Here is a 14,489-nt window from a genome sequence, read left to right on the forward strand (position 1 = left end):
CCAGGCTCGATTTACCGCCTTTTCAATGTTGATTGGTGCGATGGAATCTTGCAGGAGGAAGATGTGGGCCCACCCAAAAAGGCTAAGATAGCTCAAGATGAAGTCCCCGTAAAGCACATGCTGTTCCAGGGGGGCCAGCCTGCTTTGCCTGACGAGGAGGAGGAGGAGGAGGATTGTGATGAAGATGGTGAATCTGATATTGAAAGTGGAACTGGCTCAGGGGGTGAAGATGACTCCGAAGACGATGGGGGTGAGGAAGAAGAGGGTAAGCGTTTGTTGATATTTGGTTGTTTCGTGCACTTGTATGAAAGGACTGATTACAAAAAGCCTACGATATGTTGTATATCACTTTCGTGGTCATTATCCACCTTTTTCTATTTATCATAAGGGCTGGGTCTGCCAAGGATTGTGCTTTGCCTGCAATGATCTCATTTTTTATAACATCTCTTCGTAGCTAAGCTTGCAGGCAAATGCTTATTATTAATAGTTAAGGCTTTCCCGAGGTTTTGCTTGTTTTGGTGTCTGTTTAACTCTTTCGTTACTGCGGGAAATTGACCAATTTTGAGGGGTCTAACAAAACATTTTTTCTGTGCTATACATATTGTTTAGGCACACATTGCAGTGACACAAAATGCAGATGATTTCACGCGCTTTCCAACGACACTAGATTTAATAATGTTTTCATAAATAATGATTAAGAAAAATTATCGCATTCGAAATTTTTATCCAGGCGTCGAAGAAAACAAAAAAAAAGTTGTGTATAATAAACCATTAGTAGTAGAAAAAGTTTAGAATATACATTTTGTTGCTAAACATTTCAAAAACCCGCCCCAGAAAAAAAATTGAGGCGTGCGGTACAATTTGTCAGATATAAAAGAAACTGTTAGCTCGCAAGGTGTACGTGCCTTGTGATGAAGCCCAACCAGTATTTCAAATTTTGCTATTTTGGATGGTTCTCTAGAAGAAATCTGGTGGTTTGACATTATTAAAGGCCCCAATTAGCCTCCATGTAGTGTAAAAACAACTTGTCAATGATTATGACCAGCAAAATATTGAAGGCAGGCAAGCTATACGAAAAAATTCGCTTGGAGTTGAAAACCAAACTCTTTGGTGAATGCTTGTTGAAGTTCTGATCACTTATCAGTCAGAACTTTCATTTGCGGTTTATTATCATGTTCTGACTTGCTATGGTAGCCCTGCTTGCAGGAATAAGGTACGATGCATTAGAATCGTGCCCAGCAAGCTTTCACCAAGCCGCCGTTGGGCTATGAAGTGAGTTCAGCACTAAAGGCCTACTACATTGCAGCGACACTTAACAATTTCGAAAAGAAACAAATACAAGGCTGTTGGAGACTTTGTCAGAATAGACAGTACTACTAAGCAGCGACACTAGACCTCCGGAAATACCCTCGTATGAAACTGAAACAGCCGGTGAACAGCTGGCGGTGTTCAAGGCCAATTGGAAGCATTCTCCTCGTCTGAACTGATATCCGACGACTTGATGTTATCTTTTGACTTTCAGCGGAAGCTCTTATCGCGGAAGCAAGCCGTAGATAAAGTGGAAGCATGAGCGGCATGCATGTTTCGAGGAGCAGTAGCGGGCAACGGAGGCGTCATGGCAAATGAGCTTGTAGTTGGGTAACTGCGTAGTAGTGCCAAATATGAATTTTGCAACGCAAAAACGAAACCAAAACTGCTGGAAACTGGCTGGAAATGCCAGGCGCACTTGCTAGACATGCGGGGGACCATCAGAAATAAGGTTTGGCCGAATAAAGCTGCCCTTTCTCCGAACCAAAGATCACTAGTGAATAACTGGTGTCATTTTCAAGTTAAAATCACCTCTCAACGCTGTCGGATTACAAAGCTGACAACATTATTTGGTACTTGACTTGCCAGGGGCCTTTTGACAAAAAAATATTAGGGTAAGGCAGCCTAACCACGATCTGCATCCTTTTTGGTCAAGTGCAGCAGCCACGCCCCCTTCCTCAAAAACACACGCACCTCAGCTCGCAAAAAATGCCGTCAAAAATCTGTGTCGTCGGAGCGGGAAAATTGAAACTGATTCTAAACGTGCAGTGCCTAGACTAACCACTGGCTGCATTAGGTGTACGAGAAACGACTACAACATGTCGAAATAGGCAATGTAAATCATCGATCACCGGTGATCGATTTGAATAGGCGTGGTAACGAAAGAGTTAAAGAGAAGCCTCTACTTGCTCAAGCTACCTGGAGGTCAGAATGTGTTTAGGCTAGAAAGAGCCATTCCTTGGTAAACCAAAGAGGGAGAAATGATAGAAATCACTTTGCCAGAGATGTGTTGCAACAGTTTTGCGGGGCTCAGACAAGAGGGGGTTGTGTGTGTTTGTGTGGTGTAGCAGCACAAGCAGTCACTTTGCAGGCTGCTAAGTTCCTCACCCGCCTTTGCTGTTCCCTTCAGATACTGCTGAGTAGCGCACTTCCCCCTTATGGCAGAGATGGAATGTCTGCCCGCTGTTTGGCAACGCGCTCGCACTGGGCTGCAGCTGCATGTGTGGCTCCTTTCCTTGCCCCTCCAGGTGTCTCTTTTCTTGCTTGGTGTGCCCCTGTACTGCTCGCTTTTGGCTGTGTACCTCGTCCCGTTCAAAGCCATGGGCTGAAGAAGCCGTGCAGCCAGGCTGCATCCTTTTGGGTATCCAAGTTGCTCATGGTGATCGGTGGTTCCTTCCCAGTCTGCCTTGTTCCCACAGGACCACAGCTGCCTTTGCCGCTGGCACGGAGCTTGGTTGCACTCTGCGCACGTGCCAACTCTCAGTGGTGCCCTCCCTTGCTTCGCCCAACAGCTTCACCGGGCCGGCCACCCATACCCTAGCATGTATGCCTAGCCAAGCACCTTGCTCGCTAGATTGCACATGTGGTCACCATTGAAAGGGACGCCATGACCCTCCCCCTCTCTCTCTATCTCTCTCTCTCTCCCTCTCACGTCTAATCTAATTAATACCCCTGCTACACTGGGGTCTAAATGTCATTTGAACCAAATGTCATTTGGCTCAAATGCCAAGTTGGGCTGCTACACTAGGTTTTTAAATGCCATTTGGCTCAAATGACATTTGAGCCAAATGAGCACCGAGAGAGACATTTAAGATTTCAAATGCCATTTCCAGCACTCTCGGACGCAGCGTCTTCGATCGGCAATAAAAAATATAATACTTCCGTACGTAAAACAAACAAATTATTGTTGTTTGTGAAACTTTGTTCACTGTTTATTTACTTAAAATACGAAATCAACATATTTAATTTTCATACTCTCAAAACCAGTGCGTCAGTTGCAAAAAACACAAACAAAAACAACGCAAGACAGCCATATTTAGAGTCAAAACTGGTCTCTTCTAATTTGATATCATTTTACTGCCTCGGACTGCTCCTAAGTTTGATTGTTGTATTAGTGTACGAAAACGGAACGGGGAAACAACAGCGCCACTACAGCACAGCGAACAGTTGTGAAAGCTTTCAAATGCCATCGAAATTGTAGTGTAGCACGGCGGATTCTGAATGGCATTTGAAGCAACCCATTTGGGTCAAATGACATTTGGTTCAAATGACATTTGGACCCCAGTGTAGCAGGGGTATAAATCTCAATCTCATCTCAAACAGTGCACGGCCAGTGGCATCACTCGTGCACACACACTCGGCATTCTTCCTTAGTAGATGAACCGTGTATTGTCCAGTGATTCTCAGAGTGATAGCAGGGCTGGGAGCCCTTGGGGACCGAAAGTGATGGATCACCTTATGAGAGGGGTAGGAGGCACAGGGGCATAGGTATGGGTACATGTCATCAGTCATCAAAGCAACTTAAGGGGGTCTCACCTGTTAACATTCTTATGGGACTTAACTACTTCATGACCCACGGGTTTAAAAACCATTGTGCACCAATACCAAAAGCTTTACAAATGCATATCAATGTCCACAACAGCCTAGCTTGCTTTTTTTTTTAGAGATGTGTCGCTTCTGTACTGAAATAAAAAAAATGAAAATCTTGCTTGCTACCCAGCTAGTGCCATCTAGTGAAGACAAAATAAACCAAAATGTGTTCCCTGTTTATTTCTTATCTCAGTAAAAAGGTGATATGTTTAAAAAAGAAGCAAACTAGACCGTTAGGAGCATCTCTATGAATTTGTAAAGCTTTTCGTATCGATGCACGATGCTTTTTATGATCGTGGGTCTAGAATTAGTAAGTCCCAGAGGAATGGGATCAAGTGAGTCCCCCTCCGTGTAATGCCTGACGTTTTTACACAGCTTCAGCATCATGCAGAGGCAACATCACGAGTTCAGTATGTAGGAAATTAATGTGACTGATGTGCAGAAGACAGCTTTTACAGAAAATGTGGGGCTTTTGGGGCTTCTAAAGGCCGTTTGGGAACCACTGCTTTAGACCCTCTCTGAAGAATTCAATTTATTCTTAAACGTCATTCCATTTTGTGCAAAACTCTTAACGAGTTGGGACCACACTTGCAAAAGCAAGGATTCTGCAGTGAGGATCCCTGCTGATTTACCTTTACTTTTGCATATGCTGTCATCACATTTGGCCTTCCCATCAGATCATGTGCTTTTCATTAGCTTCAGTTACTATTAACCACACAGTTGCAATCAGTGTCACACACTTTGGCCATGATGCCCTTACAACATTAAAACCTGCCAACAGCAACAAAGCGTACAGCTTCACTGGAGAAGTTGTTTTGTTGCAGAAAGGAGCAAGTGGAAACAGAACATGAAGGAAAAGGCAGCACAAGCTTTCCGTGCTCGCTCCCAAAAGCAGCAGAACCTACAGTTTCTGATCTATGGAAATGGTGAGACTGCACTGTCGTCTGGTGGTGCTGCATGGTTGTCGGGGGAAACTGGTTGGTGTTTCGTCGCAGAAGGTGTTCTGTCCTGTGTAGGTGTGCACCGTCTGGGGAACTGTTGTTCTGTTCGGTAAAACTTCTTCCATTGGTTGAAGTTGTTCCATCTGGTGAAACTGGTCCATCTGGTAAAGCTGTTCAGTCGGTGCGACTGTAGTGTTATCTGGTGAGACTATACTGCCATCTGAAAAAACCCGCTACGGTGCCTCAGTGGCTAAGGCGTTGTTCTGCTGAGCATGAGGACGCAGGTTCGATTCCCGCCCGTGGCGGCCGCTTTTCTGATGGAGGTGAAAAGCAAAAACACCCGTGTGTACGGGAGTTCATTGCACATTAAAGATCCCCAGGTGGTCAAAATTAATCTGGAGACCTCCACTACGGCACACCTCGTCGCTTGCGTTGCGCCGGCGTTGTGTTGGCCCTACAATCAATGAATCATTTACTTAAGTGACTTGGTTGCCTTAATGGGTCTCTGATTATACACATGTACATAATGGCATAATACGATGCTTGACTCAAATTTAGTAGCAATGGCAGATCTTGTGAGTTGGACATAGTGCGTTTTAATTTTTCACCATGGCAATGTTGTAACAATGAAATATAGGTGAACTATTTACTTTTCGCAGTTGAGTTAAGCAGGCAGACAAAGATTGTCTGGAACAGTGTAACTGTGTTATTGCTAATTAAGAAAAGCGTATTAACTCTCTTGCTACTGTTTTTAGGACATACTTATTTTTTGTAAAATTTGAAGCTGATGGCAGTTAACTTTTTCATAGCAAGTCAAAAACATGGCTTATATTGCACCTGTTTGCATCTAATAGATTGCTTGATTGATTGTAGGGTTTAACGCGCCGACACAATGCAGGCAATGATGCGCGGCGTAGTGGAGGGCTCCGGATTAATTTTGACCACTTGAGTTTTAAACTTTAACGTGCGCCGAAATCTCATACACACGAGCATTTTTGCTTTTCGCCTCCATCAGAAAAGCGGCTGCTGCAGCCGGGAATCAAACCCGCAACCTCATGCTCAGTAGCACAACGGCTTAATAGCATAAAACCTCGTGGTTGTATTAGTAGCTGAAGTATCTGTGCATTTGAAAGCAAACTTGGGAGAGACATGTCTCAAAATGCAAAAAGGGTTTAGGTTTTTTTTTTTAATATCTTTGTGTTCTTTGTGCTTACTTGCACGTCTTAAAACAGCAGTTAAAAAGTTCGTTTTCGCTATTAATTTGTTAGTTGCATATGTAAAGGTTTGTATTGGGTGTGAACTTCTTTGACAGAACTCTGTTCAGTTGGCTGAGAACTTCGATGAAAACAAGTGATATAAAATTTTCCAACGAATGGCCATAATGAAAAGTTCTCCGAACTTTTTGGAGCCTACTTCCTTGTCAGGGGTGACTAGGTAGATTTGGCTTTTATTAAACGCCTTTGGTTGGAGTATTTCATATTTCACTTAAATTGTTTTCGTCTAATAATTTGCATGTAACATTTGCCTGGCTAATGAGGATCCTTATAACTCAAACGTGTAGCTCAAGGCTTACTAAGTGTCCAGTCTCAGCCCACTAGGCTTCATGCAAGAGTATTGTGTGGTTCTGGTATATTCTATGCGTCTGCCATGGAATCCCAGTGGCTAAACTGTTCTGTTGCTGTAGCTGGTTTGAAACCTGGGTGCCCGTGCACTCCACTGAAGTGGGCCTCATAACCCAGGTGTTGCTTCTGTGTTGGAAGCTTTTGACTTTGTCAAGTCTATGGCCTTTTCTTTGCTAGGCACCCCCTGAGAGTTCTTGAACCCTGAAGCTTGGGGGGTATCAACAATAGGATTTATCTGTGTGAATTTTTTTTCTCTTGTGCATTGCAAATAACAAAGCTTATGCAGAATGCTTAGAGCTCGAGCAGGGACAGCTACCAACCGAAAAGTCTGAAGTAATTGTGCAAGTTTATTTAAGTAGAGAAGAGTTCCGCACATTTTTGCCTTTTGGCCCTTGAAAATATGTGCAAGACTCGCATACGAGTGTTCAGTTAGCAGGGGAAGACCCATCAAATCCCGTGGTTTGGATCAGTCAACCCCGTTGAGTTGCACGCGCGCAGTGGCGGGGCTCCTGTCATATTCCTGCATGCTCGGATGAACAGAGTGCAGCCTTTCTCTCTTCCCCTTCCGGTGGGAGGCAGCCCCAAGAATTAATTAATGTCAGCCGAAAAAAACATCTTTCCGAGTCCAGTTGAACCTGTTCAAAACTCCATTGAACCAATTGGAAATGGTCAAGTAGTGTTTTGGACCAATCATTTTGGTCCGATTGGTCTAGTGGAGTTTTGGACATCCAATGGTTTTTTTCTGCTGGGTTGTGCCTGTGTGCTGACAAGGTGGGCCCATTTTATTGGGCTTGAAGTGGGAACTGGGGGAGTAAAGCAGCGTGAAGCTGGACTTCAAAAATCATCTCCATAATAAAGAAAGACATTGGGGAGGCACGTGTATTGAAATGAGAGCTGGAGAGAATCTTGGCAGGCAGGGGCGTGATCTGACAACGTAACCTGTGACAGAAAGCTGTGCCATTGCGCTATTTGCTCAGTGTGTTGATTGCCTCTTCCGTACGAATACCTATCCACGTGCCAGTTTGTACCAGCTGCGACCCAAAAGCAAGTGTTCAGTCTTTCAGATGCAGTTTTTGTTGGGAGTAGTTGACTGGGCAGCCCATGTTAATTAAGCCTGTTGGAAAGCAAGCAGGGGTGGCAATTGCAAGCAAAAAGGCAGTTTTCAGTCTGCAGTGTGGAAAACGAATGGTGGCTGGCCATGCTAGAAGCAGGCCCCACCTAATAGCCGTGCAGTCCGCCTGTGAAAGGTGACCCAATTTTTTCCACCAAAATCGTCAGTTTCTGCCAGGAATATTTGTTTCTAGCATGCTTGTGTGACACTGAAAGTAAATGTGATATGTTTTTTGTATGCTGTGATGATTTAATGTTAAGGCAAAGTTTGGAAAGGATTAAGCTTATAAATGAAGAGAAAACAAATTTGGTGGGAGTAACTGATAGTCTAGTTCCACTGGAGTCATCGTAATGTTGAATTCGGTGATTTAGACCACCATTTAAATAATCTGCAGCTACCAAAATCTGTTTTAAGAATAAACTATGGTTTCAGGTGCTTTTGCTCTGCTTTCACTGATGCCGTCAGTCCTTTGCTCACATGCAGTATTCTCATTGCAGTTGAAAAGATATCGTAAGCTCTGCTACCACCACGCACTTTAAGGCCAACTGCACTCAAATTTCACATCTGCCAAATTTACTCTGAACGTAGAGCCACGAAACCAACTGGGACATTAATACTAGCCCCGTGAAGTGCGTTAATTAGTTAGAAGTGTCTAAAATAGCTCCGTCGCAGGCGACGCTGCACCTGCCGGCGGATAACGCAAATAGCCATGAAGCAGAAGTGACATTGTGGCTGGCCCTGCACTTTTTCCTGCAAACAGCCAGCCAGGAGAACCGGTCAAGCTCCGCTGGGCGCGCTTCTAGGATTATGGCGAGAGAGAAGCGTTAAGCGCGAGTTCGGTCCAGCCGGCTGGAACGTCGCTTCAGCCTGGCCAAAATGGCTGCACTCCTCTCAATTTCTGTTTCAAAATGTCCAACTTTTTATGAACGTTCGCGCCACGGATACGCGTATTTCAGCGGTCATATCTTGTATCTTGCAGTATTTTTAGGCAGACTATACAAAAATGACATTTTCGAGAAATTGATATTTTGAGTGAAGCTGGCCTTTAACTCGTGTAAAAGCGGCTCGGTTAGCCTGTGCAGGGATCTGAATGCACTGCACATGGCTGGCACTGGCAGGAGGAGAGAAGTTGGAAATGCCAGCAGGGAAACTAATTCTAGTTTCATTTAGCTCCGCGTTTTGTGTGCTTGATTCTCAGTCTTGTTTTCTTTAGAAAAAAACATTAGTGAAAGGATTGCAGCGATTTCCAGCTTGATGTGTCATTTTTTATTTCACCTCCTTTCCTACTGCATTTTTTAATGCTTGCATTCAAGATTTTGTTTCTAATTTTTAATTGATTTAGCGTGAATATTAGTACATATTCATCTTCTAGCTATATGGTGTCAGCTTTATTTCTGTCCGTACTATAATTTAAGGAGGCCGTGAGGGCAGAGTACAACATTGCTTTAGTTGAAAGAACAGGCCTTTTATACAGCACTGCATTCTTGTATGATGGACAATGCTGCCATTGCTTGTGGTTATAGCTCTTCGGAGTTGCCCACCTAGTTTTCAGGATAGAGCAACATTTTTCTTTTTGTTGTTTTGTCTTTGCGCATGAATTGCACTTATGGGGTCTGTAAAGCAACATGGGTAATTTACACGTGTTAAGTGCGTCTTCCGATTTGTCAGTAAACATAGCTTGAATGCTGTTTTAAATAGCCCTAGGTCGCATTTGGTCGGCTCGGGTTGCTCGGTCAGCTGAAGCTGGCTTGTACCTTTGATGGTTTCACGCTGAAATGGGGTAAACATGGTAAGTTTTACCGTAGCTTCGAAAATGTCATTCCTTGGAGCCGCCATGCAGTGTGTAGTTAGAATGATCTCTGCTGAAGGTGTGGGCGTAGTGTTTCATAAAAATGCTCAGACTTTCTAGGAAAACCCGGAACAGCCCTCTTTTTCAACTGAACAGAGGTGTTGTCGGGTGTGCTTTGCAGACGGCGATGACATTGACGAGGGCTACGCTGAAAAATCGGAAACTGGAGACATTGCCGAGTTTTTGGGTGAACTGTTTCTGCAAGTTAAGAAGCGCCAAAACGGAATGGTGGAGCATTGGTCTTCTAACAACGTGGACAGCACTGTGTGTGCCCGCACAGAATCGGATGCCCTTGTCAAAGATGAGGAGGTAATGACGTGTCATGCTTTGGAAATGTAAAGTCGGTTGTGGGATAGCTTTTGTGGTGCATGAAAAGTGGCCAGTATTTTAATCTCGCATTCCGTGCCCTATGTGTGTGAGAATCGTAACAAGAGCCTACTGCCTTCATTCTAGTGTATGTATCTTCAGACTGGCCGTTTATATTAGATTATAAGTGAGATTCTCCTGAAGTGTAGAAGTGGATGTCATTTATTTTCACTGCATATGAAAACAAAACACAATTACGTCTGCTGTGTACTGTAGCAAATTCCTTCAACATTGTGAGCCCCTGTTTTTATATTTCACTCGCTCAACCAAAGGGGGTAAAAAGCCCTAGCATTAGCAAAATTGGCAGTGATTTGAAGAGACTGTGCATGTCTTTGTGCCATGCCAGATACGAGATGAGATCAAGGACAGCTTCGTTACTGGGAAATGGGGCGAGGAAGAGGATGCCCAGGCACTGCTGGAGAAAGATGGTAAGTGTGGTCTGCTTGCTCATGCACCGGGCACCGCCAAGCTCTGCACGCAATTGTGTGTGAGGCCTCTCTACAGAGGCCTCGCATGCAATTTCTCCAGGAGGGGCTTGCTTACCTCTGCCTGAAATGACCCATGGGTCCTTCAGCTTTAAATAGTGTAGGGCCTTGGCTGCTGCGTTTGTTCTCCTTTTTTCATAGGTACTTTTCAGTGTTTTAAGGTTATGAGGTGCGGCCCTTGCACGAATGTATACAGTTGTATATTGACATCTAGCACTTACTAAATGAAAACATTTTTGCTCATTGGCTTGGTTTTGCTTTGTGTAGGTCAGTAAAAGTAGCTAAGTCTGAGCATGTGGCCTTCAGATTGGTAAAGTGCACTCGTGGCTCTATGCAGGATACAGCTTCTGTGTGAAAGTGTAATGTTGCTGAATAAATTTTCACTTGTAGCTGTGTGATAGTTGGTAACATTCCTTTCTTCCCACAGAGGAGCTTTACGGTGACTTTGAAGACCTTGAAGCAAAGGGCGGCGAGGAAGAAGAAACTGAAAAACTACAAGATGATGTTGATATGGACCCAAGTGGTAAGCCTGGGACTACGAGCTACATCTGTTTTACACGTGATTCTATCATATTCTTTTTTCTTCCCCCCCTTCCTTTTTTTGTGTGTGTGTGTGCATTAGTTGCTGTAAGGATAATGTAGTGCCACCTCCAGGCCTTAACCTCTGTTATTTAGTTGAGGAGATCATGGAGATTGTGGTTGAGGAGATCACCACATACGCACTACTGCAGGGAAATAGTATATGGGGCACAACCTTCGGGGGCTAATTTATTTTAGACAATCTTTGGTGGCTAATTTATTTTAGATTTTAGGGTTTTACAAAGCCATAGTGAAAATGAGCAGAATTTGTTTCTAGTAGGAGCTTACATCATTTTCTAAAGCCTGCTCAAAGTGAACATTGATGCTAAATTAGGAAAAGAACAGCACAATGTTTGCCACAGGAAGACAGTCGACACTTCGCCACAGACTCTTTAAGGGCAAAAGCTTTCCTGCAGTACAATTTCGTATCGCGCGCCTACGAAGTTTCCCATACTTAATGACTGAACGCAATTTCTAATTTGTATCACATGATCACTTCAAAACAAATCCAAACTTCACAAATACAGACTCCAGTTTATATTTGTAGTTCTTTTGTGCGCACCACACAATGCTAATAGTTCCTATCAAAAGCTCGGCACTTGATGGGTACCACAATTCTGCATTTACCAAATTTAAGTTGGTTACCAGCCTAACTACACAGTTTAGCCGAAAAGCCTGAGGCAGTCAAAGTAGCTGTGGCTTTCACGGGGAGACAGAGGGATGCAAATGGGGTTGAAACCACGCAGATGTAGGCAAAACAATCAGACTGCGATTAAAAAGATATTTATCTTGCAATAGCGGGAAGGCATTACTGTTTACTCACTAAATGCAAACCAAGGTCCTTTTGTGCTTTTGCATATGCCAACAGGTAATAAGATAATGTGCGCTCCTTTAAGAGTCCGCAGCAGATCAGGTGACAACAGGGACACAGCAAATTAAAGCACCAAAACTGTATTCAGGAAAATAAAGTCGCTGGGTGCTTGGTGCACAAATGCAGGCCTGCTGTCCTGCCGTTTCTGCTGCGAAGAAAAAAAGCAGGCAGCCAACTTTTGCAATCCCAGCTGCGCAACTGCAGCCATGCTAATTTTAGGCTGTTGAGATTAAATGTTTCACTGGTACAAAATAAATGACCGGGGAGAACACTGCTCTCTGTTGTCTCTCCAACAACAGAAAGGGAAGAACGAGGGGTGCGGGACAGGGACTAAGCGGGGAGACCCTTTTAGCGGCAATTGCACGCCGTCATTTGTAAATTGGGATATCGCATTCTAGCCTTGCGGGTGGCCTAGTCTCGCCTCTCGTGGCTTCTGTACACCATTAAGCCTTGGCAATGTTGTTTCTGCTTTCAGTGACCATTATACTTTCTCGACGAATGCCTGCATGTGCCTACGAAGTTGTCTTAAGAACGAATTGGTGTGAATGCTCTCAAAGGAACAGATATTTCTCGCAGTAGAAAATCGTCCACATGTGTTTTATTGTAGATAAAGCACTGTAAAGCATAATGCAACATGTACAAAGCATCAATTGAAAGACTCAAACATGAGTCCTAAAATTTAAGTGCAATGTTTAAATACCTACCTGCAAAGACCTAGGGCAACCTTTCCCACCATGTTAAAAAGCCTGTGTCCTCTGCTCCGTTTCTCCTCTATCATTATGTGAGTTGGCCACACCAGTGGCTCTCTCTTAGTATCTCCTCGTCAGTAGGCTGGGAACCTTTTTTATGTTAACATTTCACTGCAAAATGTGCTTCTTTTTACCTAAATTAAGTAAAATTGGGGCGGCGATTATTATCTCTGCTCTAGCTTTTAAGCAAACTGCTATGAAATAGAAACCGAGAGTTTGTGCCGCTGTGCTTCCAGGTGAGGAGGAGTCGTCTGGGCGGAGCAAGAAGTTGAGCCGGGAAGAACAGGATGCCCAGTTGGAGGCCAAGCGGCTCGCTCGCAAGCGCAAGCTAAAGCAGACCTTTGACAGCGAGTACGATCGTGAGGACGAAAAGACCTACTTTGACGAGCTCAAGGAGGAGCTCAATGAGCAAGCCCAGGTGAGGCGCTCCTGAAGTCTCAGTGCACAAATGTGACACAAGGTTGATACCATCAGAGAAAAAAAAGATTCACCACGACCTCCGCCTGTCTTGCCTACAATTGGTGCAGGTGCTTGTGATTCGCTTGTGAAGCTTTCAGGCGGTCGATGCGCTACTAGATTGAATTTGAAGATTGTTTTTGGAGAGGTTTAAATTTTTTACCCTTGCTTAGTTAGTTTTTAGCTACATAGAAGAAAAATATCTTTTGCCAGTACTGACATGTAGTCAGACCTAGCATTTTTGGTTTTATTGTAGGAGTGTAACTCTAATAGGAGTTATGCATTACCAAAGGAATCTTGAATTTAGTTGTATCAGATGATTTTGTCTATCATAATGTGGTTCACGGATCACATGTCGTTTGAAAATTGTGGGAATGTTGAGTTATTGTACCCATAATTGTAGCTTCCATGCTCTCACCAGGTTGTCGTACTTTTGCGACAATCGGTGTTGTACAAAGCGTACCCAAAATATATGGAAACAGGTGTACTTGAGGACAAAAGCGAATGTTTGTCGTAATGCTCCTGCAGTCATTAGGTATTGTGAAACCCTACGTACTGTGAGCCCAACTTTGTTGCAAGGCCGTGTGTTAGGCATCCGCTTGCTGCGCAAAGGTTTTTGCTGCTTGAGTTGGCATGTGTGATTGACACACTTGATCTCGGCACGCTTGCAGTTGAACCAGAAGGAATTCGAGGACCTGGAGGACAAGCGGCGGGTGCAGTTTGAGGGCTATCGTGCAGGGCTGTACCTGCGTTTGGAGCTGCGGAAGATGCCCTGCGAACTAGTGGAGCACTTTGACGCCTCATACCCCATAATTGTCGGGGGCCTGCTCGCCGGAGAGGGCCGCATGGGATACTGCCAGGCATGGCCCTTCTCTGTCATTCTGCACCTTGGCTTCGCTTTGGCTTCATTCGAAAGATTTGATGTTCTATAGTACCCCAGCGCTTGTTCCGCAGGAAAGGATGCTTAATCACTGAGAAATTAAACAATTCAAGCCAAGATTTCAATTCTCCCGTTCGATTGTGTGTTTCATGACATCAGCAATGCGTATCCAGGGCAGGTGCTTGAAACAATTGTTAGTACAGTGACTAGGACTGCAGCGAGCGGCCAAACGTGTTTTGTTGTCTTGTTTGCCGTTTGTCCTTCCAAATGGTGCTATGATATTGCTCAGGTCCACTGTCCGCACTCGCTATATTTTAGACAAAATGTGTACCTGGACCTGGCTTACTTTTGTTACGGTTGATAGTAATCGTTTCGTAAAACATTGGGTAGGCACGGCAAACAGGGTTGCGTAAAACAATCACTTATGCCAACAGCCACTGTCGTGTGAGACAAGCCCAACGTGCCGTACTGCTATGAGCTATGGCCAGCATAGTGCGCACAGCACGCACTGGTGCTTGTATGTTTATGTGTCCGTTCGTAACTTCCATTGTTTACCCCACCATTGTTACTGCTATAAAAAAAATGTGCACCTAAATTTAAGTTCATATAGCTCGTTCTGCAAGCTTGTAACCCATGCCTAACTTGCGTTTGCTTTTGCCAGCGTCAGCCAATCGAAAGCTGCC

General features: G+C 44.2%; 1 protein-coding gene across 2 annotated transcripts in view; it reads left to right on the top strand.

Moving 5' to 3' along the window:
* The window catches only part of LOC144146409 (ribosome biogenesis protein BMS1 homolog), a 46,786-nt gene that overhangs the window by 19,402 nt on the left and 12,895 nt on the right, over positions 1 to 14,489 (top strand). For both annotated transcript variants that reach the window (XM_077678366.1, XM_077678372.1), the window contains exons 11-17: positions 55 to 265; positions 4,722 to 4,823; positions 9,542 to 9,729; positions 10,133 to 10,214; positions 10,699 to 10,794; positions 12,707 to 12,888; positions 13,598 to 13,786. In XM_077678366.1, the coding sequence (XP_077534492.1) occupies positions 55 to 265; positions 4,722 to 4,823; positions 9,542 to 9,729; positions 10,133 to 10,214; positions 10,699 to 10,794; positions 12,707 to 12,888; positions 13,598 to 13,786 (1,050 nt within the window). The remainder of the gene's footprint in view (positions 1 to 54; positions 266 to 4,721; positions 4,824 to 9,541; positions 9,730 to 10,132; positions 10,215 to 10,698; positions 10,795 to 12,706; positions 12,889 to 13,597; positions 13,787 to 14,489) is intronic.

The sequence above is a fragment of the Haemaphysalis longicornis genome, unplaced genomic scaffold (genome assembly GCF_048455015.1).
Source record: "Haemaphysalis longicornis isolate Haplotype H1 unplaced genomic scaffold, Haemaphysalis longicornis Haplotype H1 scaffold_1, whole genome shotgun sequence".
In the NCBI taxonomy this organism is placed as follows: Eukaryota; Metazoa; Arthropoda; class Arachnida; order Ixodida; family Ixodidae; genus Haemaphysalis; species Haemaphysalis longicornis.